Source organism: Hylaeus volcanicus, chromosome 5, assembly GCF_026283585.1.
Source record: "Hylaeus volcanicus isolate JK05 chromosome 5, UHH_iyHylVolc1.0_haploid, whole genome shotgun sequence".
Lineage (NCBI taxonomy): Eukaryota > Metazoa > Arthropoda > Insecta > Hymenoptera > Colletidae > Hylaeus > Hylaeus volcanicus.
The window spans coordinates 23319197-23345511 of record NC_071980.1 but is presented as its reverse complement, the minus strand read 5'-3'; the positions used below and the strand labels follow the sequence as shown (position 1 = coordinate 23345511).

General features: G+C 35.2%; 1 protein-coding gene across 2 annotated transcripts; it reads right to left on the bottom strand.

Annotated features, from left to right (window-relative positions):
• Window positions 1-2305: 2305 nt before the first annotated feature.
• Window positions 2306-25048, bottom strand: LOC128876917 (cadherin-23). Of its 2 annotated transcripts, none has more exons than XM_054123742.1 (26): window positions 24905-25048; window positions 23726-24278; window positions 14686-15004; window positions 14216-14367; window positions 12773-13153; window positions 12166-12295; window positions 11201-11568; window positions 10649-10787; window positions 10289-10544; window positions 9652-9926; window positions 9174-9499; window positions 8551-8862; window positions 8180-8453; window positions 7736-8036; window positions 7349-7544; window positions 7005-7162; window positions 6646-6827; window positions 6310-6533; window positions 5985-6173; window positions 5370-5663; window positions 4913-5155; window positions 4656-4841; window positions 4313-4449; window positions 3824-4215; window positions 3260-3524; window positions 2306-2826 (listed from the first exon to the last, which is right to left on the bottom strand). In XM_054123742.1, the coding sequence occupies exons 3-26, from the start codon at window positions 14900-14902 to the stop codon at window positions 2712-2714; spliced, it is 5712 nt and encodes a 1903-aa protein (XP_053979717.1). In that variant the 5' UTR covers window positions 14903-15004; window positions 23726-24278; window positions 24905-25048; the 3' UTR covers window positions 2306-2711. The 2 variants fall into 2 exon arrangements, with proteins under 2 accessions (XP_053979717.1, XP_053979716.1); XM_054123741.1 differs by having other exon boundaries at window positions 23726-24304; window positions 24905-25031.
• Window positions 25049-26315: the final 1267 nt, after the last annotated feature.

The window sequence follows — 26315 nt, the reverse complement described above, 5'->3', positions numbered from 1 at the left end:
ATTTGACGACTTCAAAAATTTCGTCCACTTTACGTTGGGCTTCTAACTTCGTTCCGTTACTGATTTCTGATATATGTACGTGTTGACATTCTAAGGGCGAATATGTACGCCCTTCGTGGTCAAAGGGTTAATCCTACGCTTTATACAATTTAGTTTGACAGTTTCAAGAGTTTGCACCGGTAGAAGTGGGCAAGGAATTTTGCGATTAACGATTCTAACGGAATGAGGACGTTTGGGGAACTGTTATGGCGTGTCGAGCTTGCGGTACGTACACATAAAGAGCCATGTATGCAAATCGCGCGTAGAATGAATGCATCGCCGTGTGTGTCCGTAGTGGTGTTGTACAGGATCGGGACTAGCAACAGCATTGCCCTAGGAAATAACGATTATTTATCATTTACTCGAACATACTGCGTAAGAAATTGCAGGTTCTTAGTATACGAGTACATATGGGACACTCTTTAGTGGTAAGATTAAGAACTTGATCCATATTCGAAGGATAATCCTGACGCAACACGCGCACAAGTCATAAACAACGGCTAATCTGAATTTATTGTTTACTCTTCGGAGAGAAACTGCATAGCACATAACTACGAAATAGAATTTAATAATAAAAATGTTTGTGGTTTAATTGTATTATATTATTATACAGGTAATGTATCGGTAAGATTGCTTTGGAATTTTCAAAGGAATAATGTAAATGCTTTTTCACCATTCGCAAGATTTAGAGTATACCTTCCAAATGCTAACTCATAACCATATCATTAAAGAAACAGATTCACCTAATTGGTATCTATTCGTTCCAACCCGTTGATAATATCTACTTGTCTCTGAAGCATAAGATAAAGGTGTTGAACATAGAAAAGGGTTCATCCACCTCAAAGGACTGCGAAACCTATTGAGCACAACCACCAAAAGGAATTCTACGTTAATAAATATAATGGAAATGCAGATTATAATTTTTTGTACGATGTTATCAAATCTTTATATCGTAATTTTAATTTTTTAGTTGAGTATTTCTATTCATTAAATATTGCTACGCTACTGATTTCTGCTGGAAACGCCACTAGGTTACTCCGCAAGGCAGTCTCGGTCAGTGAAGGATTGAAAAGGAGCGGTACAGGGGAGTGACTCGAACATTGACCAGTCGCTTATATAGCTAGCCGAAGATTAGCATAAAGTTACACGCGAGGCTGACGTTCAGGAACACGATAAGGGAGTACGTGCCCTGTTTCCACGGCTCCTTACCTTTCAACCTACAACCAACTGTGCGTATTCCTTCGATCATAATTCTGGCTTGCTCATTTTCCGTCTTATACACTTGGCATTCGACGGAAACTTTAAACATATACGTACTTGTATGAAATTAATTTTATAGGCTAAATTGATATTCACTATTATCCTTAAGATTGATATTTTGAATATTTATGAACTTATTTGTATCGTACTCCTTAGGTCTTTTGTCTTAACTTGCATTTTTTAATAGCTGAGAGAAATAAGGTTTTATTCTTTTTTTTTTTTTGCCACCTTTGTTGTCCTCCCATAAAATAAAAAGAATGTCACATGAAATTACTTGTAATTACATTCTTTTCTGTGTAATTCAAAGTGAGGAGGAACTATGTGCCTGCGTGGTAAATGTGTTTTAAATCACAGAAGTAGAAGGTATGTGTGTATGTGTGTGTCTCCAATGCGCAATGCATTATTAAGACTGGTAGAAATGTTAAGAATAGCACCCCTTTATTGTTATCAGGATAATGTATGGGGAAAGTCTTTCCACGCGTAATTTTCGTTCACGCGTGTGTGTATATGTCTCGCCGTAGAGGCAACCCCTTGACATTTAACCCCTTGTCACATGGCGTGCCAACATTTTTATTCTAATTTCCAACCTTCATTATTCAAAGACACTTTAGTGCACGGTTGGATAAATCTGTCGTATTGACGAACGGTGAACGAACTTGTTATGTTATCAAGATATATTAAAAGCTTATTTCAGAATTTTGTCCAAAAATTCTTACAAAACATCGTTAAATAGCAATCAATTGTGGTCACGTGGTACTTATGATTTTAATAGATTATTTTACGTTGAAAATAAATGTTAAAGTAAATGAATTCCAGTAAAATTGATCCACGGGTTTGACTTCATTATAGTACATACTAGCTCAAACTACTTGTATTAATTTTCAGCAAGTCAGCGTCATGAGACGCTCTATACTCGATTCGAGGTAGTATAAGTAAGGTGAAGCTGAAGAATACACAACAATGTGGCGTGGTATTACTTATATTATTCACTTACAAAAATTTGAAGTATTATGAAATTATTTTTTATTCCTCAGAAAAATATACAAAGGTGTAGAAAATGTTCTAACTTGGGAGTTAACGTGCAGAGATCATTAGTACACATTCGTTTCATGGATTGACTTGAGTCAACCTTTACGCACCTAAAACATGAGATTCGTTGGAATAATCATTTGGCTTTATTCTAGATTCGATGTAGAGCATGAGTTATGGATAATAAGATTCTGACGGTGTAGAAATATTCGCTAATGTCGCGTTTAAAATTATTATAAAATAAATATTAAATATTTCTATCGTTTGTACGAGGTGTGACTATTTACACGATCACTTCTAAATTTACAGTTCTCTTGCGAAGTGTTTATATATTAGCACTTAAAGAAACGTATTTATTGGAAGTGTTGCCCATCCTCATTCGATTACAACTCCGTTGTCTCGATTTTCTTGCCCAGTGGATTAACAATCGTGTTGTGAGCTCGGTGCAGCGACGAGGTTTGATGGAAGTTGTTTGGTATGTTTGCTATACTTTCCAGGCTACAAAGATAATCTCTGTTAACGAATACGGAAAACAAAATTTCGTATTAAAAAATATCGGTGAACATAATAAGCTTCTGTCAATGCAATGCAAAAAATTTCAAGAGGTATCATAATTTTGCAAATTCATAATTATACTTTAAAACATGATGCAAATTTGTTGTGATATCGTAAATATTATACTGAAATAAATTGCAACATAAATTGAAAAATAAATGATTTTTTTTGTAATTTACTATTTACCAATATAATTAATATTTAATAGTTGATCTTTGTTGTATACTTAATTTGCAAAATAAAATCTTAAGATAAGAGGAAACATAAAAGTGATGAATGTATTTCCTTTTAAATGTGCCTGATTTTGAATATATTATTAATATATACATTTTTACGGTTGGCCGCTTTATTTATGAAAACAAAAAAACGCATTTACCTTGAAATAGAAGAGACCCTAGGCTCGATATAGTACGGTTTATCTTCGTGTCTTTGGTTTGTGTTCACTTCGTTCATTAATTCTTCGTTGTTCAGTGCATTCTCGTCAAGAGAATCTCTCTCGGATGTGTGGCTCACGGATTCGTCGCTTTTGAACCATTCGTTCTCGTAAGCATGCATCCATATCGGATTAGAACCTTCCACGCTATGTTTATTCGTGTTTGGAACGCGGCCAGGTCCTCTGATAAATTCTGCATCTGATGTACCTTAACGAAAACAACGTATTTATTAATTAAAGGTGTACAATTTATGAGTGTCTTAGTTTTTGTAACTCTTATTACAGCCTCCTTTTAGAATAAAATACACGATACGTGAAAAACATGTATTGTCTTCGAGATTCCTAAATAATATAAGAAAAAAGAAAGAAAACTGTATCAAGACTTTGTTGTAAGAATAGAAATTTAAAAAGGAACCTATAAAAACAAACAAGTTCTATATTAAAAATATTCAAAACCCAGAAACTACCTGAACAACCCCCTATATAATCATTGCGATTGACACTTACCGAAAGGAGACGCGTTAGCTGCCTTCAATTGCCTTCGAAACGAGGCCCTCTGCGAAAGGCACAGTGCGATGCACAAAATTAGCAATGCGCCCAGAAACAAGGTCAAAGTCAATAGCCAAAAAGTCGTCCCTGCTTGTTCGTACTGAACAATTGGCTGATACTGCGCCGCTTGCGTGTCGAGCACGTTGAATTCCTTGAACAGGGTATCGAGTTTCTCGATGTTTCTATCGACTAATTCGAGAACCTCGGATACTTCCAAAATGGAGTTGTCGCGGCGATTCACGAGATGCAAATATAGATCCGTTTTCGTACGATCGACCGAACCGTCGTGATTCTCGTGGATTTTGTACTCGTCGATATTGACTATCGCGCCAGTCACGTTGCCTAGCGTCCTGAAAGTTTAGTATCGTTAACGCTAGGTTTACAGAGCACGCCCCAAATTTTGACATTTTTTCTGCTCATTTTACAACTACAATTGTTCATATTTACTCTCTAAACGTTTCTATTCGGTTGCGAATTTCCGGTGGATGTTGCCGCAATACAAAACGAACTCTCTGATCCTCCCGTAACAAATATATGAACACCCTTGCTGAATCTTGAAGACCTTGCGTATCGTTGGCTATGACCTGTTTAAATCAATCAACAGATGTCAATTATTATTATTAATAACATATTCTGAAATCATACTTATAGGTGTATTATAAGAACTCATCAAATGACCAAGAAAGCATGTGGAACAAAGTCGGCGTTAAATAATTATTAATTACAAACTGCTACTATTTGTTTAAATAAATATTGTGATCTCCATTTTATTAAAGTCGATCGAACGTACCATGAAATCGAAATACCCTTTCATTCCTCTCTGAGGATCGAAATTTAGGCTGACTACACCAGTGAGTTTGTTAACGAGGAATGGTTGTAACTGAATATCGTCCAGACCCTCCGTTAAAGTCATATGAATCTTGCCAACTTGGTAATAATTAATCATTGCATTCTCGCCTGCATCCAAATCGATCGCCTAGAACAATCGTGCAACTTTTATATGTACTTATTTTCTCTATGAATTTCATTCGGATGATATTGCGTTACCTGCACGCGCATAAATTGAGTGCCAAAGTCAGCATCCGTGGTAACGCCTCCCGTGAATATTTTGCTAACAAACTTTGGCGGATTATCGTTTACGTCAATTACGTCTATAATAACTTTTAAAGTAGTGTCGTCGGTGGTCTCGTCGTAAAAACTCTCGTTTGCTGGAACCGTATTGCAATCCTCCGTAGCTTTTATAATTAACAAGTGTTGCTGCTGTTGCTCTCGATCCAACTGTTTCGCAGTCTGAAATAATTATTTTTAAATTATTTTTAATAATTCTTTCAATCATCGAGCCAGAATTTACACCAGAGCGGAGTATAGATTGCAAAAATTCTTTTTCATAGTAGGTAATTAGAATTCAGAATATCAGAAATGTGATATAAAATTAGAATTTTAATTAATAGTAGCTAATTTCTACATAGTAAATATTGTTTATGTCACACTTATCGAAACTTACGGTCAATTCGTGCTTATAAATATCGAGAGTGAATAAACCATCATCGTTCCCGCCAACTATGAAATAACAGACTTGAACGGGAGGATCATCGAGATCATCGACTTCGTCTCGATCGACAGTCTGTGGAAGTAAGACCATTTCCGATCCAGGAAGTTGCTCTTCGGTGAAGTTGGTATTGAAAATGTCCAGTAAGAATTGCGGCTCGTAGTCGTTGATGTTCCTAACGTAAATTATTAGATCCAGATCCGAACTGAGAGGAGTTGGGGTACCTAAATCGTATGCTTCCACTCTGATCTGTGTATGAAATATAACTTCCATCACTTTGTGGTAAATTTAATCGACATTCGATACAACATGTTAAATACTACAATAAATTTATCTTTTTTATTGTAATATTAATTATTTTGAACATCATTTATTCAATTATGAATAATCAAATTTGATAGAACAACATTTCAAAGAATTTTTATTACATCTGATACATCTATATTTTAATAATAAATTTATTCTTTCTGTTGGAGCCAAAATCGTTTTAATCTTAATTCATTGTTACATTAATATTTTAATTTGATCGTTTAAAATCTTCATTTTGTTATTTCTGTACATTTACAGTACCTCGTACAGTTTTTGTGTTTCTCTGTCCAATGGAAGTTTCAATGAAATAATTCCACTTATGTCGTCGATGTGAAAGGTCCTCCAATGGCCAGCCAAATCTTGCTTCAAACGAAAATGAACGTCACCGTTTGGACCAGTGTCGGCATCGTGGGCTTCAATTTGAATAATTTGCGTTCCAACTGTTACATTCTGCAAATTGTTGCATTTCCAATGTTATATTAACGAAGGTATCGTAATTAGAACATGTTTCTTTTTTTCTTTTCTATTTAAAAGTTTAACGTTGCATTAACTGCACTTAATTCCGGTATAAATGATGGATAATCACCTCTGGCACACGAATCGTTGTATTATGTTGCGGACTAATAAACATCGGAGGATTGTCGTTGTAATCAGTAACGCAAATATTTAGGATAGACGTGTCTTTGTTAGAAGGGCTGCCAAGATCTCGTACTTCCACGACCAAAGAATAATTTCCGAACTTCCCTCGAAGTGAATGAGCCGCTTTTAGATTTGCTGCCCAATGATCCGTCTGCTCTAGGATGAATAAACCTAAAATATTAATTTTACATTATCTATTCGCAGAATTTGTATACCAGAAGTTTTTTCATAATCATTTTATAATTTAATCGTGGATATATTTGTCAGAATTGCTTGTACAAACCTAACTCGTTCCCAGAAAGAATTCTAATCTTCACACGGCCATTAGGTGTCGTTGGATCGTCGGCATCTTTCGCTTTAATGACAAAAATTAAGTCTTTGACGTCGTGAAACTCCGATATAGTGATGCACGATGCTGGTATGTCCATTTTCGGTGGATTGTCATTAACATCTGTTACTGTCACTCTTTAAAAATGAGATTTTTATTTTCTGTTCAATTCGCTTCTGAATGTATTCACCAGTTTAATTATCGATGTATTATTAATGAAAGTTAGTAATTTTCGCATAGAAAACAGTAATATAATATCAATTATTTTTTCTCGTTTACTTCAATCAGGTAATTACGAAAGCAATACAACTTACTGAATTTGCTTGAACGCGTTTCTGGATTCTCCAGCTGTGTAACCGAACTGATAATTATCCCACGCCTCTATGACTAGAACATAATTTTGTTTAGTTTCCCAATCGATGGAATCAGCTACAGTCAAAGCACCACATTCGGGATGAATAGCAAAAGCACCCTGTATCGAAAAATGTTTTTTGAATTATTGCTTTATTTAATATAATGATTCAATGTATCGCTCTTTTTCATTGAAATTCGCAATAAAAGCTCGAGAGAGTAATTATACATGTCAGAGTTAAATAAGAAAACGTGGTTCGAGTTATTTATTAATATTCCAATGAGAAAGAATAATTTTACTGCATACTTGGGACGACATTCTGTCCAGTAAATACGTGATTTTTCCATAATCACCGCTGTCAGAATCTTTTGCTTGAATAACAGCGATCTCTGTACCAATCTTAGCATTCTCCATGACAGTCAAATTGCTGATATCGGTCACAAAATATGGATTGTTGTCATTTTCATCCAGTACCTGAACGTATACTTCGGAGAGACTTGATCTGCAAATGTTATTCGTTCATCATACGACGTAATAATTTTGTTTGAATTATAAAAATAACTGTAGTAACAGAAACAATCATTTAAGAACAGTTCTTTATTAGGAACTTTCTTCTTAAAGAAAATTGTACAAGTCGTAATAATGAAAGTGAAAAGGTAAGTAGTTTTCCGAAAATTGCAAACGTAATTTTACCTTGGCGGTATTCCCGAGTCGGTGGCCCTAACTGTTAGATTGAGCCAGGAATATTGCTCCCTATCAATTTTATTCGCCACGACCATTTCGCCAGTTTCCGAATCAAGATGTACTAAATCCGCTAATTCCTTCGGACTTTCCAATGAATACGTAATGCTGCGATTCTTATCAGCGTCATCAGCCACGATACTGGCGATATTAACGCCATTTTTACTGTTCTCCGTCACCGACCGCCTGTAAAATGGCCTTCGAAACCTTGGGTTGTTATCATTTTCATCCTCGATTATTATGTTTAGGGTAGCTGAAATTTAAGGTGAAATCGAAATGAAATACTTGCGTTGGAATTTTATATTATGAGGACGTTTATATGTGAATTTTATTAATGTAGAATGAGTTTCAGAGCTTTTTAAATACCACTCGTTCATGTAGATAATGTGTACTAACCAAATGCAGTTTGTACGCCTTTAATTGCGGCTAAATCTTCAACAACGAGACCCAACCTTATCGTCTCTACTCTTTCCCTGTCTATCAGTTTGACTACTCGAAGCAATCCATCGAGTGCGTTCAATTCTAAGGCAGATAAATAATCGTATTCCTGAATTTTAATTAGCGTTCCTTCCTCGTTTCTTGCCTCGGATGAGTTTGGATCCATGCGGTAGCGCAAAATTGGTGCGATATCTGGATCATTGGCGACTACACGATGCACGTACGCCCCAACCTGATGAATAACCAATTAAATACACATATTATAGATGTTTTAGCTCTATATTCTTTGAATGCAATCTCCATGAGATAATATCAATTATTTTACGCACCTGAGTATTTTCGCGAATAGTAACTGTACCGGGCTCGATGAAAATAGGTGGTTTATTGTTAACATCCACGATGGTGATATTGACGAGAACTTCAGCGGTTCTTTGAATTTCCGTCCCACTGTCTATCGCGAGAACGTTCAAGCTGTACCTCGTAGTCTTTGGCGAAGTGAGATCTGGATCTAAATTAGAGCCAGGAGCGACTCGAATTACTCCTGTCTCCGGACTGATGACGAATTTATCGCCTGCGCCACTTTGAATTCGGTAGACCAATTTGTTGTTTGGCGATGATAAGTCTTTGTCCCAAGCTTTCACCTGTAATAAGAATTTTCTTCTTTCTATATCGTTACCATCTGTATTTTTGTTTAAATAAAGATAATTAAATTCTACCTAATGAAGTTCTATAAGTTTTCCCCCTATCTTCTATAATAAAAAACAATTTCGTGAAATTCTAGATTTTCGCGTATCCTATCTATTTATTTTTTATTTATTTATTTTGTCTTGTTAATTCTTGTTTATGTTTCTTTGAAAATTTTTCTCCAATTAATAACACAAAAATACAAGGCCTCTGGTGTTGAACCGTAAGAGCATTTAATAAACGATCATAAAACAATAATTGACGTTACCTGAACTACGCTGGTACCGCCAGCCAAGTCTTCGGTAATGCTTCTCTTGTACAGTGTTCTCTCGAAGGCAGGCGCGTTGTCGTTAATATCCTTTAAGTAAATAATTAATGGCGCGTCGGAGCTCAAGCTCGGCGTGCCCGCGTCTCTGGCTCGTACTGTCAATCTCAGCGGACGTACAGATGTTTCTTTATGCCCTTGGCTGATAGGTAATGCTTCATAATCCAACGGTCTTGCTGGAACGATTATACCGCGCTTCGGATCGATACTGAAGTTCCGCGAAAATTCACCTGACACTATAGCATACACCACTTCGCTATTTTTAGTACCTGTGAAAGAGTGAACGTAATTAATTTTTGAAAATAAGCTTTTAACCAATGACACTTGTTATATAAAGGGAGGGACTGTGATATTTTAATCTGCGAATTTGATCTTATAATTTAGTAAGAAGTCGAATGAAAAGATTTTCTATTTATCGTACCATTCAAGTCGATGTCGAAGGCTTCGATGATCAGCGGTGATTCGAAACGATCCTCGTTCTCCAAAAGTACAGCCTCGTATTTGTTGTGCAGAAATACAGGCGCGTTATCGTTGACATCGTTCACGTTCACAATTAATTGAACTGTGTTTTGGTTACCTTTTCCGAGATCGTCTCTCGCTTCGATCGTTAAATAATGCCGGGATACTAGTTCTCGATCAAAACTCGGACCCGCCATTTTAACTGTGATCACGCCAGTCAGGGAATCCATTAATAGTCTAGAATTAAAGAAACAAATGTAAACAAATGCTACAACTCTCATTATTTACTGTATCTCTGTTATTATCGATACTTCTCGACATCTGTTGAGATTCTTTTTTGTAACGGGGGAAAGAAAAATCAAAATAAATTGAGAAGATTTCATAAATGATTAATGACCCCTAAATTATACACCGAGTCAAACAAATTTTACTGATTAATAGCAGTTTTATTATCCTAAATTTGTATCGTGTCCAATGAATATATTGACTCGTTTGTTTTCAAATGTTTTGACTTGATACATAGAAAGCTGAAAATGTTACTTCAAGTAGTTACTTTTTATTTTCACTTAAAATATGGTACTTGATATTTTGTAGCTTACGCGTGCGCAATACTGCCTCCCAAATGTGTGTATCTGATTCCACGAGTTCCAAAATTGCCACTGTCCTCGTCTAATGCCTGAACCCATGCTACTGTAGTTCCAACAGCACAATTTTCTGGTATCGATACCTCGTATATATCTTGAGTGAACTCTGGATAATTGTCGTTTTGATCTTTAATAAAAACGGTCACTGGTACCATGCTATACTTCGGCGCCACTGATACGACTTCTTTCGCGATTAATGTAAAATTTATCTCTGAAAATGTGAATTATAAATCATCTCATGTTTGAAATCATATATGTACGTATGAAATAATCAAAAGTTTTTGAACTGTGGACACAATTAAAAAATATGAATACCTGATTTCACTTCAAAATCGAGTTTGCTGGAATTCTTGACTCTGATTAAAAATGGAGCTTCATTGATTCCTCTAAACGGTGTCACATCGAACATTCCATCATCACCTTCGATAAATATTCGGAAAGTACCATTAGATCCCTGAAAAATTGTTCTCTATTAAAAGAACAGTATTTGTTTGAACTCTAATTTCAGAAATCTGTATTATACAATAAGTTTCTGAATGATATAATGTATATACCTACTAATTACTTTTATATAAAGTAAATATTAACTACAAGAATATATTATGTGGATGTGTTTCCTACTTCTACACTTCTTTACTTATAATAAAATTACTTTTTTAAACGAAAATCGAGCACAACGTTTTCTCTATTTATTGAATGCACTCTTATTTCGACGATAATATTATCCCCTCAAAGTTAATAATAGTAATTTCATAACAACAATATGTTCCTGCTCTGCATACACGGAGAGTTTCATAAAAATCGATGTCGAACACTTGAATATGTTTTGCAATCGTCTCACGAAATTCTTTAGCGTCAGTTTCTCACCAAGTCATGATCGTACACTTCCGGTATCGCATCCCCGATGAAATTAACCGGCGTATTCTGCGGCGCATTTTCATTTATCTCGGCTCGGTATCTCGTACTTCGGAACTTGGGAGTCTCATCGTTAACGTCCGTAAGAATAATAGTGACTTCGGTCGATACCGACGGCGCAGGCACTATTTTCGACACTTCCCTCACGGTAATTTCCAAGACAAAGGCGCCTTCCGCGTTTTCTTCCGCTTCCCTGTCGAGTTGCGCCCTGGTAAACACCAAGCCAGATGTTGCGTCAATGTCGAACAGGTATCTCGGCCCTCGCGTAATGCTGTACGTGACTTTGTTATTTATCCCCTTGTCGCCGTCAACTGCGCGAACTGTAAGACATTCGAAACGATTTTTGAAAAATTACAACGATTTCTGTATCATGAAACTTCGTATCGATCGAGAAGACTTATTCGATCACTGACTAGTAAATCTAAGATGAGATTTACTGAAGGCTGTCAATTTGTTGGATTTATAGGCTACACTACTAGGAACAATATATGCAAAGTGTATGGAGAATATTTGTACTTGTGTAAAATAAAATGTTGTCATATTAACTTTTGATATTTATTTTGTATAAATGTGAATTATCACACATTTTGAACGTGTTATGTATTGGCATATGCCAAAAATGCATTAAATTCATAATTTAATGATGACAAATGGTTTCGATCATGAGTCTTCCACTGTAAATCGAAAGTATTCATTATGACCAATTAATAAATAAAGCTTATCAGACCGTACAATATATCATTTTTTATAACCATTAAAGTGAAGATTTCAAATTCGTTTCATGAATTATTTACTTTTTTTTAACGAATTAGCCCTCTAATTGTTTGTATCAGTTTTGCAATAGGAAGTTGATTAGAATTTATTGTTTCCATACTAAAGAACATCTATGTTGTATTAGTAGCAGTGATTAGACAGACCTTGAAGAACGGACGTGCCGATCCGAGCATTTTCACTGATCCTAGCAACAGGCGTCATGGTTATGAATTCCGGCGGTTGATCCTCGACGTCTTGAACCTTAACGAGTATCGCGGTTGTTCCTGTATTTACCTGTAATAATTACCAACGAATCTGAAGATAAGCTAAAAATATTTACAGAGATTTCTATCCTCAAATTGCTTACAATGCGTTTCAATTACACGACACTCGTTAAAAATCTATTTATTGTAACATTTGAATTTAATGCCATATTATTTCGAACTTGTTCATTGCTTCCAGAATATCTCACAATTTTCCACCATAGAGATAACTATTGTAGCGGATGGGGGTTCTATCTTGACTAGAATGCAAATAGTGCCCTTATATTTACGTTAACAAAGATATATTCAAAATGGAGAATTTTAATTGATAGTTGCCTGTAGATAACTTGTGCGAAATAGTTGAACTCTGAACTTCATTTTAATACAAATAAAAACAAGAAGTTTTGTGAAAATGTGAAAATATTAACTTTATTTGATACCTATTTATAAATTTTATATGTTAATACAATCCGCTATTGCATGAAGTACTCCAAATCTAGAAACTAACCTTTTCATTGATCGCTCGATCGATTGCCAATATCCTCAGTTGGTACAAATATTTTCTTTCGTAGTCCAAACGACCAACCAAGCGGATGACACCTTTCCCATTGATGGTTGTGACGCTGAACACGTCATTTTCTCCGTCCAGTTCCTGCAGATAGTAAACCACCTGTCCGTGTACTCCCAGATCAGCATCATACGCTTCGACCGTCGTTAAAACACCAGGTCCAGAGTCCTCTCGTATCGTCAAAGATGTTGGATGTGGCCGAAAAATTGGCACGTTGTCGTTAACATCTTCCACCAGTAGCAGTAAACTTTGCGTGAGGAAATTACCCTCTCCGAGCCTTCCATCCGTCAGAGTCAGCACCAACGCATACTCATCCCTGGTCTAGGGATACATCAACAACTTAGACTCTACACAAATTTATTTAAATACCGTTTTGTGCTGTTTTAAAAGATTTCCATATGAATGAAAATTTATAATATTTCTGCACGAGATCTCATACTCTTTTGCATCCCTTGTTAAATCAAATTATCGTTTCATGAATGATACCAGAGGGTTATTAAATATTAATATTTCTGACACAAGGTGATTTTTCTATATTCATATTAAAGTATCAATTCTTCTTACTAAATTTCATCAAGTAACAATGTTTCGACTTTTTTGCTTCCTAATTATTTTTACTATACCAAAATCCATTCTTAATCAAATAAAATTGACCTTCACCCTCTAAACGAAAGAAAATGGTTCTATTCCGAAACAATGCAAGTCAAACTTAAAAATGAATTGAATGCGCTATATATTTAGAGAATCTGGGTTACACGCGTGTGATTTTGTTGCTCAGAAAATGAGATCGTCGTCTCAATTTTACAAAACCATCCCAATAATCTGTGTCACGATACACGAGGCACCAAACTAGTAATTTTGAGAACTGGCGTATCCTTTAGCAGGAAATTAACTCGCACGCTAACGGTCACGTTTAAAGGAGATGATGATGACAAAATAACGACTTCCACAAGCGATGATCCACCCTGGATCGTTATTTTCATGTTTCTTATGCTCGGTACTCGTTCCCGAGTTTCTCTTTTGCGTTCGACACCGCTGTTACCACGATCAGACACGTTCTGCGTGGAAGTATTCAAGAATTTAGGATTACTCGTGCGAGATGCAAAAGAAACGCAATACCGGTGAAATGATCGTAGAAATTAGTTTCTTCTGCTGACTGTTGTGCAAAGTAAGCCAAGGGAAACATGGTTTTCAAGGGTTTCTTACAGGTTTAACGAAATGGAAACCTTTTTGTTTAAACTATGTCTTCAATTAAAATTAAAAACAATTTAATCGGTCACAAGCAAATGTATATCGTAGACGTTTCAACTATTGTATTAGAGATTCGACGGGCGATCGAGCGGAATCATTGGAACGAAATGGATCATCACGTAGCTGAATTACCTCTCTGTCCAGCAATTTGTTCAGGTAAATATTGGCCTCGTTCGGGCTGAAATTCTCGACCCGAATCACGTCGCTGCCAGGTTGATCTCTAACGCCGAACGTCAGGCTGTCACCGTCAGGATCGACGCCGCGAAGCCTGTAAATTAAACTGCCTGCAACAGAAACCAGCCAACACGAATGGCAACACGATGCGTCAGCGAATAAAAGGTGTAATTAATTTAAATGCGCAGAAGCGCTGATTATACTGTACATATTGCGAGTGGCTATGCGACTACCGAAAGAATGTTAACTGTTTACTTTTTAACAACTGACAGATGGATGAAAAGTAATCAGATTAGTTACTTTACATTTGCAAAATATAGCATGATTTATTCTTAATGATCCTTTATATTTTTTGCTAAATGCTTTGCAAGTCCTCGAAAGCTGTCCAATTATTTTCGAAGCAGTACGAGTTCTTCGTGTATTCTTACCGACTGGTGTATCAGGTCCTTCCTTGAGCCTGAGAATAATTTCCGTTTGGCCATCGGTGAGAAAACGAGGTGGATTGTTCCTAGCCGAACAGCTCGACAGAAAACAGATGAATACGAACACAAGCCACCCAGACTTAAATCTGCGTCTCTTGTAACATCTTAACAGCCACGAAATTGTGGTGATCGGTTTCGTGGAGATCATCTTGACGGCGAGCATCCCCTAATTGACATGATTGCTACCATCCCCCAACGAATGGTTGTTTGCACGGTACAAATCACCGTTACGTTTCTGATTGGCTACCTGGTGGTGTTCTCGATGCTGAAATAAAAACAATTCATTACTTGACTATTGCGTTCCAAAACTGAAATTATCATAGTGTTACTATATCCCTACATTGTTTTGAAAAGATACAATATATATGAATCTTAATACACAAAAGATGGAGGAATAGAAAGATAGTATATATTTATGATCGTGAAACTAATATCTCTCATGTATATTCGATTAAGTTAATTTAAATAATAAATATTATAACCAGATAAAAATTTCCCTGGTTCATCCACTGAGAACTTTTTAACTCTTTCGAGTTTGCATTGGAGAAGAACGAACCTGAATGTATCATCTTCTCCGAAGAATTTTCTTATTAAAAGCATTTAAATGAATTACATATTATGTCCTGCGCACCACTTTCGCACACGTGTTACTTTCACGCTCGTATTAATTCGCCGACGTGTGATTTTCCTTGGTGAAACTGTGTTCGAAGCATTGTAACGAGACTCGACTCGAGAAGTCCAACGATAATTAACCCAACCGTGCAACATTAGAGCCATGTCTTCTCGGAGCGCGATAATTGGCGGCGAGGAGAAAACACGGAGGGAAGATCGGGAACCGAGCCAAAGCGCATTGCACCCCACTGTAAAGGTAACTCGGGCAGAAGGAAAGTACAAATAAACCGGTTACGAGAAGAAAAAGGTTATGGATTTTCTCGTGGCACGCGACTGATTTCTCTAGAATAGAGAAAATTCATCTGTGGATCACTGGGGTACTCCAAAGTTGCCTATACATGTGATTCGTTATACTTTAGTCATTATTCCCCATGTTAACTTTCCCTTCCTCTTCATTGTCACGTAATAGTATTAAGTCTATACATTTTTTATTAGATTAGGTGGCAGTATTGCAAAACTGCAGAATTTCCATAAGAAAATTATATTTTGAGAAAAATAGACTTCAATTTAAATTTAGATTAGATATAAACATATTGTAAACACTCTTGTTGCTACAATATGAAATTTATATGCTTTGCAGCATTTGTTATGAAACAAACTTCACTTACACGGAATAGTCTGATAATGCAGCAATAATACCTTCAGCATCCCGTTAGCAACTCGCTTCGTTTGCTTCAGTGAGTAATCATTTTCTACTTGCTAATCATCTGTTCAACTACGTTAACGTATAATTAATTCGATATACATGATAATAACTGTATACCTGGATACTATAAAGTTAATTCTACTGTAACAATTAAATGTAAGTGATTGCTAAATAGATAATTTTATATCATGATCATGATCAATAATTAGCTCAGACTAGCATCTACTATTTAATTACTCTAAAAAATTTTTAATCAGAAATAAACAAATGGGAAAATAAAATTCTTTTAACTTTCAGTTCAATTTTATATCTAGGTTGCAACAACGGAATTTCTATGTAATTATATATTACATACAGAACGATACACATGATACACAACATACAGTTATGAATTCATTAAAATATGTAACAAAGTGTAAATGTAAATCTAAAATCCATATATTAAGATATCTTATAATTTGCATCAATATCTCTTCATAAAACATATGATTTATTTGCTCAGGCGTTAATAACCGAAACAGGAGTAGAATTAAGATAAACATTTCTATTACCAATTCACATATGCATTAATTAATACGTCAAGGGTTGATATATCGAATCTCGAGTAAATTATTCATGTCTACTCGTTTTACAACTTCCGATTCAGTATTATAATTCAACCCTACTTAAAGAAAACTTCATCTGCAGATATCTTTAATTAAAATTTGTTTAAATGAAAATAAAAGACAAAGCTGACTCGTGCCAATTGTCTCTGTAACCGTTACGTTTAATTCGACAACTGACAAACGGGGATCCAAATGCTTTCTCTCTGCCACGACCTGTTCTTCGTTCAATGTCAAGATTGTCAAGCGCTCCGAGCAACCATAAGGACAATTAACCGAAGTGAAAGCTCGCCGGAAGTCGCAGTTGGTTTCCCACGATCTCGGTATTATAACACATAACCGTAATACAAGCGTGAAAAGTAAAGCGAATTCTCGTTCCTTGGGAAGCTGTGCCTAATAACACAGATCATTTGCTTCGCGTTCATTGAATTTTCATTAGAAGTAATTACTTCGAAGATGTCTCCTTCCGCCTATTACAGTTCATTAGTCTCTACTTCGTTCAGTTTCTTCTGTTTTTATTAATTAATATTATTAAAGGTACCTCTATGAACCTGATCCAACGCATTTCTAGATTATCTATCATTTAATAGTATGATTAATAAAGGAGGTAGAATATGTAGAAATTAATTTGAAGATGATTTGAAAAATTACTGTCGGAAGAAAGTACATATATCTTACTGAACCGAGTAACATAAATGTTTATCATTTTGTAATCAGTAATTTAATTTTCGCACTAATCTTTCTAAGGACTTTTCAACATGCCCAGTGCATTAAATCTAATTAATTTTAATTATTAATTTATTGTTCAAGGACCTCGTACGGTAACACTAGCAATTATTCTGGTTAGGGTTTCGAAGAAATTACTTTCATTCGTGGTGCATAAGGTTAAACAAGGTGGTCCGAGAAACAATGCTAGAAACGACAGTTTCATTTCTAATGTAAGTCAAACCGGAACTTGGCATCAGAAGAACTTTCTACTATACTTAAAGTAGATTTAGATTTATAAGGAACGTTATCTAATACTTTGATGCGGTTGAAATTCTTTGAGCAGCAATTTTGTAACAAATGCAGATACATATTTCATAGTTGTTTTCCTTTGTTTCGATTAGAAACTCTATAGCTGAAAGTTGATCTTTTCCGGAATTGCGAATGAAGCAACCGCAGATAGCTCTACTTTCAAGCATGCACTTATTGGACCATGAATGAAACTGATTTTACTGAAATTGAAATCTAAACAATAGAGAAGGGAAACATAAAATACGTAAGCTCATATATAATAATCTTATATTATAGAATAATTCTAAATATTTCTAGTTCATATAAAAATTGTCCCATTTAATATACGCGATAAATATTCCGTTATTGTTTGGATTTATATAAAATATATGTCTATTAAATTACACTTTGTAATCTAAACACTTTTATTCGCTTAAAATGACAAATCAAAGCAATTCCATATCACTATTACCTTACTTGTCTAGCTCGACACGTGATCAGATCTGAATCACGCAACTTCAGCAATGTTTTCGACAGGTAATCAAAATCTTTCGTTCTTGCTGCATGTATGCAACGTCACAGTCAGACTTTAACTTTGCAGTTGAAATTTTCATGCATGCCCATCAATAAGTTTGACAAATATTTCTCGATCTATTTTTAGAAGAAAGTGAACTTACCATGAATTAATAACTTACAATGAATTAATATTTCACGATAGTACCATTTATAATAGATGTTGACCAAGAATAATTTACAATCAATTTTTAGTCTATTATTATCTCGAATGGAAGAAAATATAATAAATTTTTCATCTACTTCCTGGTGTAAATACAGTTCCGTTCAGGTTGTACCATATAATGCACAACATCCTGTGTAGTTGATTTGTTAGTTAGCTGACTAATTAGTAGCGGTACAGGTTATTAGAGTAACTTCAAATAACAGTTTCAAATTCCTTCGATCACGAAAAGTATTTGTTAATTTTTCTGATAATAACAGCTGATTGCAGGATACCGCACCGGGATCGTTAAAGCCTTGTTCAACGGCTCCTTCTCGGTAGTTATTCATTCTCGCTCTTTGTAGACAAGAGCATCCGGCCGTGGTCAGTGGTCTGCAAGGCCGATTCCCGGAAACCAGATAGTTCAACGAGATTACAAAACATCATTAATTCAGTCTTCAAGAGCATCTTGATTACGGAAGAAGTCGTGACCGAGATGACCAGTTCGTTTTTCAAATTATGCTTCACACTCGACCACTTTTCCTATCGCATACCCTATCGTATAATAATTACATCGAAGAGAGAGTGGGCCACGTCTTTGATATTTGATAACAAGGGCTTAAGTGAAAATAACATCTCTCTTCGAAGAAGTAAATGTATATTTTATAAAATGTAAATCCTGTAATATGTGTATTAATATGCAAATAATAACATTTTGTTTCTTGTATGAAACTAGATGTCTGCAGAGTGACGAGAAGAGTTACCTACTTCTCATTGTCTAATATCACAATTATTTCACCTTGCTTTCTTCGTTATCAAAATATTCAAATTTAAATTTTAAAAGAAAAGAAGGGACAGAATTTTACAGAAACTTTCTCAGAGGAAATCATGTTTGCGATGGCGATAAATTTCGATAGTTGTTAAGTATTCGTTGTTTATATAAATCTCACTTTCTATAGTACTTTATTTAAATTCTGTGTCAAGGTTACTCCAGTCTCAATTCGGCACAGCAAAATGTTGATGGGAGGAAGTGTGTGGCAACAACGAAGTGTCTCCGAACGATGCAACAAACGATTAAGGTAATAATAGCTGGTTTGAATGCACGTGTCGAGATGTTCCTTTTGGATAGCACGACACTTCAGAAAGACTTGGAGTTGTATGCCCAGTGGTGTTCTTCTTGCCAACAGAGTGTGTCGGCTACGCTCTTGACTTTTAAGTCTGGTTAATAGGAGACCATTCTGAAGGTTCGCCATTTTCAGATGGCCCCAAAAGGGAAACGTAACAACTGGGGCGATAATACGTTGATTATGCTGTACAGTTACTTTTTTTATTGAGACTCTTTTACAGAAAAATCTTCTACGTCCAGCGAACCTTTGCCTCCATCTTTTTTAAGTATTTGTAAGATTGAAGAGAGCAATATCGAAATCGACAGGAAGAAAACCGTTAATAAAACATAACTTAAAAAAAGAGAAGTTATATGGTTATCAAACATTAGAAATTCATATTTCTTAGAGAAATTAACGATAGAATGGAACTTCTGTTAAGAATCCGCTTGCTTAGTTTATCGAACTAATAAATCAATATAAAGTGAAGTTTTAAGAACTCACCTAATTCCATCGAGGCACCTTTGTACAGAGATTAGAAATATAACGAAGAAACTAATTTTTAAACGAAATTGTGTAGTTGTTTCTGTTCCAAGGTTCTTCAAAGTTAATGTCAGGGATTCGTTATAGTGGAAACAAAGTTTAAAGTTTAAATACTATCAAAATCAGAAGAGAAATTAAGTCTTCAACTCAAGGACTTAGTCTACCACAAAACTTTGTTGAAGGCACTACGAAAAGGCAACCACTTACGAAAGCTTAATCATTATTAGGGCGGTCCAGAAGTTTCTGCGCCTTTAGAACCTAGTATTATTTTTGCATAGTGCTTCTAATCGACAAAACATATATTATTTCCCATTCTACTTTTAATTTATTACTAGTGCGTCAACTTAAATAGAAGACGAATGAAACTAATAATTAATACAAAGTATTAGGTCGTCCTAAAAGTTCGTGCCATTTATACTTCTATTTCTTAAATTAATATGTGAAACATACTCTTAAGTGTCATAGGAAAAGATAATCTGTCTCATTTCGCAATAGTTTCTCACCTCTCTCAGATAGTCATTATACCGTTACTAGAAAATTTCTGTGGTTTTTTTTATTAAATTTCGACGCAGTCTTCGGCACGAACTTATGGGACGACCTAATATAATTTATTAGTTATTTCATTTGCAATATGTCTCAATCGCCATAAATTTATCATATATTATAGAATATTATAAGTTATGACGACTTTGTAATTGTTTAACAGTAACTTCGTGTCCTTAATAAAAATTAAAAATACAAACAAACGGAAGAACATCATCGGTACGTATCTCACGGCGAAGAAACATACAGCAATTGCCAATTAACAATGGCAGAATAAACCAACCAACAATCGTCCTTAAAGGGGACAAACGAAAGTTCCCATTTTAATTTCTAACCAGTCTCGCAATTATAGTACGCGGCGTTGTTAGTCCAGAAGGCAAGGATATCCTTTGTTGCGTTTCACATGGGTAGACCAGAGGAAGTTTTTATGCATGGTGGTCCGACGAAAACAGACAGTAAGGTCGAGTTTCGAACAGGTATACTCCGAGGTGCGTGACGTCACTTCCTACACCTGCCATGCATGCTTCCGAATGATAACACCGCACGGGGTATTGACACACCCCATACCACCGTCTGCTGCTCTTGCTCACCCCATACTGAAAATCGTTGCGTGACGTATCCCTTCCATTTTCCCGGTGTGGTGCACGCACGGTCGTCCACCTAACGTGGCGCACATGCACCAGCGATACCTTGCCATTTACGATGATAATTATTTGAGCTTGTGCCAAGTGACTTCAGAAATTTCCATTTTCATGCCGTGGTACAGTTACCTGCATCGCTTTTCGTTGCGTTAGAATCATCTTTATAACACTTAAGTGTTTAGTGTTTAATTAGTTGAATTAATTAATTCGCTAACGTCAAATAGAATCTCAACTGTTCTGAATACACTGCTGGTCAAAAGTTCTGGAAAAGTTTAATGACAAAAAAAAAGAAATGAAAAATAAATTAGATTTGCTGTATTATTAAGTATCGATAATAAAACCATTTTGGTTAATGAATGAATAAATAATTAAGAAGGATGGGGCTTTCTAAGAGCATATTTAATTGAGGACAATACTTCAAAAATTCTTATATAGAATGTTAAATTTATACAAATGCTTTCGATATATGTATTATTAGATAAAATTCGTTAAAATTGACGATTGTTAACTTAATGGAGCCTTCTTTTATTAATTTACTTTTTAAGAAAAAAATATATGAAAAATAACAAAGTGAAATCTTCCCTGAGGCGTAATGCCTTGCAGTAAACGGTAGTAGTTTCTAATGATATTATATTTCTTTCGAGAAACTTTTGAGCGGTAGTGTACGCGTGTACCGATGCATTTGCTCGGGATAATTTATCGCTTCGAATACGATCTATAGTTTGGAAAATTTATACGAGTACTCAGAGTGTACAAGTTCCGGGTATAAAAAATATTATCAATAATGAATAATTCGGATTACTTCCTCATTTTTGCTGGAGGATAATTTCAAAGAATCAACTCTACTTAATATTAAAACCAAATGAATTATTCCAAAACAACTACCATTTTAATCGTATATTCTAAATGAGATAATAGATGATCTTTAGTTTCAAGCATGAGAGTACAGGAATTTAGTTTCCCCGCACTTCCGCAGTCACTTCACTTTTTAGAAGTAGTCATTTTACATGGAAGGTTCGTGCAATTAGGCGCTTTTTTCCATTTAAATGGAGCATTGTTGGAAAGATAGATGAAAACAGGATGAATTATTAACTATGAAATTTTGCCTCAGACTTTATTTAGAAGGCACGACAATGTTGAAGTTGAATATTTTATTTATACTGTTCCTTGAAATTGTCTTTTATATGAGAGAGATTCATATTGAAGATGTTCTCTTACGCAGTAATAAAACCAGAATATTCCCACGCTAATTAGAAACTCGCGATAATTGTACATATAGCGTATTTCATAGAAACCAATGGGCGAGCGGGAATGGTGGACGATTTTCAGTGTGAGCGACTGCATAATCCATTCATCCGTGCTCGCGAAGATATCAATTGCACCATCTCCATTGCACCGATCGTGTTACACACTTCAAGAAGACCCTCCTGCGACAAGTTACTTAATGTGAAATGTGCATATACTTGTATGCAGATACACATTTCATATTTTGTCACATACATTCAGTCCCATTAGTATCTGTACTTTCTATGTCCATTGCTTTAAACAAAATATGAGTTATGTGTTTATAGAAAATATTTACTCTTACAAGACACAAAAATTGACATCCAATTGTTATTCAATATAACTGGTTATTTTCAAATAAATAACTTTACGAAAGTCGTGACGAAACATTGTACATGAACAATCGCCCAACTCCTGTTTAATTAAGTATTAATTTGTTTTGAATATTAATATAAAAGAAAATTGTAATATATTGATGTCTTATTTGTAATGGGAATGTGTGTGGACCAGAAAATTCCTTCCACGTTCCCGTTACTGTCATGTAGCACTTGGCATTGTTTTCAATTCGAAGTAGGTATTCAAATAAAAATGGAGCAATCACATGATTCGGAGGAACGAGGTGTTCCATGTGAGAACGAATTCACGTATGAAACAATACTCTCGCACAAATAATTCTAACACAATTTTTTTGCAGTTAATGAAAAAGAGAAATGAGATTACGTAATGTCATTGTGTTAAGTGGCACAGGAGAAAAGTGATTACAATGACATCCTTACGCAGCATTCAAATTGCATCACGATTATTAGTAGCCGATTATTAAAGAAATTGAGGACATCGGTAATCGCAATCGGTGCCCGCAGTGTCTGTTGTATCGTAATTTTCATTTTACGTCAACCAAAAAATGAAAAATGTACAAAGTGCAAATAATAACTGTGTTTGTTACTTTTGTTAAATTTTTCATGTAAGTAATTATGATATTTGATGAACCAATTTTTCATGGAAACGTATTTATTACAATCTTCTAAATAAATTTGAACGCTGATTTAACGTGGCAAATTTGAATTGCCTTTCATCGAATTTACGTTCCACTCGTATACTGTATAGAACACGTCCGCGTGGAACTAGTTTCAGTCACAGTTTAAAAGAGTTAGCCATCTTTCAAAAAATTACTGACAGCCAAGAATTAGAAACTTTATGGTGAAAGCATGCAGATTAATAGACTTTGATTGACTGGTACTTACGATTTCCATAAAACTCTTATAGAGGATGCATTAACTATTCTCTTGCTCTTCGTTAATTTCCTGCCTCACACTAAGCCATATTCCTCTTTCATTTTCTAATACCAGGACATTTCGGTGTCTCAGTTCAATAGTTTCCTCGTAGACCCTTCAATATCACTGTGCAACAAAGTATTTTATATTTCCATTGATAACACGTCACTTCGCCCAAAATTCACGTATTTCTTTCACTCCCGTTTTTGTTTAGAAACTTATTCTCGCACTGAGAGTCAAATATGATGTTTCTTATTAACGATGATGCATTATGTCGAAGACTATTTGTCGAGTTCGCCGCACGAGAAACGCGAGAGTTTATTTGAGCAGCGTCGTTCCACGGGTCCGTGCGGACTGTCAGCACGTTACTGATAAACTGCTGAGCACACGAGCATGTTCACCTACCCAGGTAAGCTCTCGGCGTTACATGGAACATACGCTTACGGCGATAAACTTGATTTTACCCACGATAGTCGATCATCCTCTTCACTTTCTTTACAGGTGCCGCAAGTTTCGCACAGTCCTAAAGAATTATTCGAATTCTAGCCTCTGTTTTTAGGCAAAAGTTCCATCATATTTAAAAGGACCTCTTAAAAATTTGTGAAAACTCAAATTATTTTTAAGATTTATTTTTTCGAAGGTAATAAATAGTATGTATTAAGAAAATTGATTGATTCCTATTTGAACTGTATTGAAGATAATTGAAAATAATACATTTTGCAGAAACGCTGATGGCAATTATAATTAAATTAAATTGTCGTATATCTTGTAGTTTATTATTCGATAATGATGGTTAACTATGAAAGTGTGTGATTGTGAAATTATTTAAATACTAAAGAGATTTTTCATTAACCCGTAAATAAGTAAACAAAGTGGTGTCTACATCGTCGTACAGAGACGCTTATATTTTCTATAAATATTAATATCTTTTTACGAAACTCTTCAGGAATATTGTTCAACTATGGATGTTTATGTGTATGAAATATTTATATTAGTCATTTAGTATCGTCAGACAACGGATTTTATTTCCATATTACCATGCACTATAAATAAATAAAACCCAAAATCCATTGATTATGACAAGCAAAAAGAAAACAGTTCAACTTTTACATTTCTTTTTTCGTTAGCACAGGTGACAATTATAATTACGTTTGCGGCGAGTAATCGAGATTTTTAAGAGATCGACTTGTCCTAGGCGTTGTGAACAATAATAGCATGAAGATCGAAGTTTCAGCGTCTATCGATCGACGATGAAACGCCGAGAGCGAGGTTTATCGAACGATCGAGTCGGTCACCTGTTCAGGTGTGCTCACGACAGCAAACTGAAGCCAGAGTCGAGACAGCCGCGCAGAGATCGGTGCCTGGTGTTCGTTCTGCGGCGTGAGCACTAACCGTACACAGAACACCACAAAACGTACGGTTGTCGGAGTTAAATTCAACCCATCGTGTTCCCCGAGGCGTGCACCGATGGATTTCCCCTCTTCGCATCCTCTGGTCACCTGTGCTTCGACACCCTTCCACCTATACTTTTCATTACTCTCTTCAGGGTCACTGGCGCGTATGTGTATGTTCAGCTTCTTTTTATAATTAAACTATTTAAGTGGAAAAGAATTTTTAATTTGTTGGAGAACTATCAATTATAGAAACTCTCGACAATCAAATAAATAGCCAAAACTAATGAATTCTCAAAGTAGTAAATAATTCTTATAGTATAACAATATAATGTATGATATATCATAATATAATACATACAAATAATGTAATAATTAATGCCAGTAAATCTTTGAGGAACACGATTTAAAATCAAAATAAATCTCAGGCTTCACCCAAGGAGAGAGTTAACAACTTATTAATGTGTCTTGACTTGTATAAATTTCTATCCTCATTTATTTAATATTTGACGATAGTTATGTAATTGCATAATTGAAAGTTGGGGCAATTTTTAAAATACTTAACTTCAACATGTCGATAGAAATTTAAAAAATAAAACAAGTAGAAAGGTTGTGAGGAACACGATTTAAAATCAAAATAAATCTCAGGCTTCACCCAAGGAGAGAGTTAACAACTTATTAATGTGTCTTGACTTGTATAAATTTCTATCCTCATTTATTTGATATTTGACGATAGTTATGTAATTGCATAATTGAAAGTTGGGGCAATTTTTAAAATACTTAACTTCAACATGTCGATAGAAATTTAAAAAATAAAACAAGTAGAAAAGTTGTACTTTAGAAATGAAATAATTAAAAATATAGCTTTGTATATTTGCTTTTTCATAAATGTATTGATATTTCTTTTTATTTTTCAGTTGTATTTTACTTTATTTTTCATTTAAATAAATAAAAGAAACGAAGTAACTTCCACGTAAATCGGGGTAAAGGTATATCTATCATTACAGACGCAAACCTGCTTCACATTCCAGTTTATGTAGGACGAAGGTAAACCAGTTTGGTTCTCGAACCATGAAATTTCCTGCTTTATCGTGCGCAGATGTTATCCACAAACGAGATAACATACCGACAATTCTTTTACCATGGACGTGGTTGCGTGTCTGCATAGA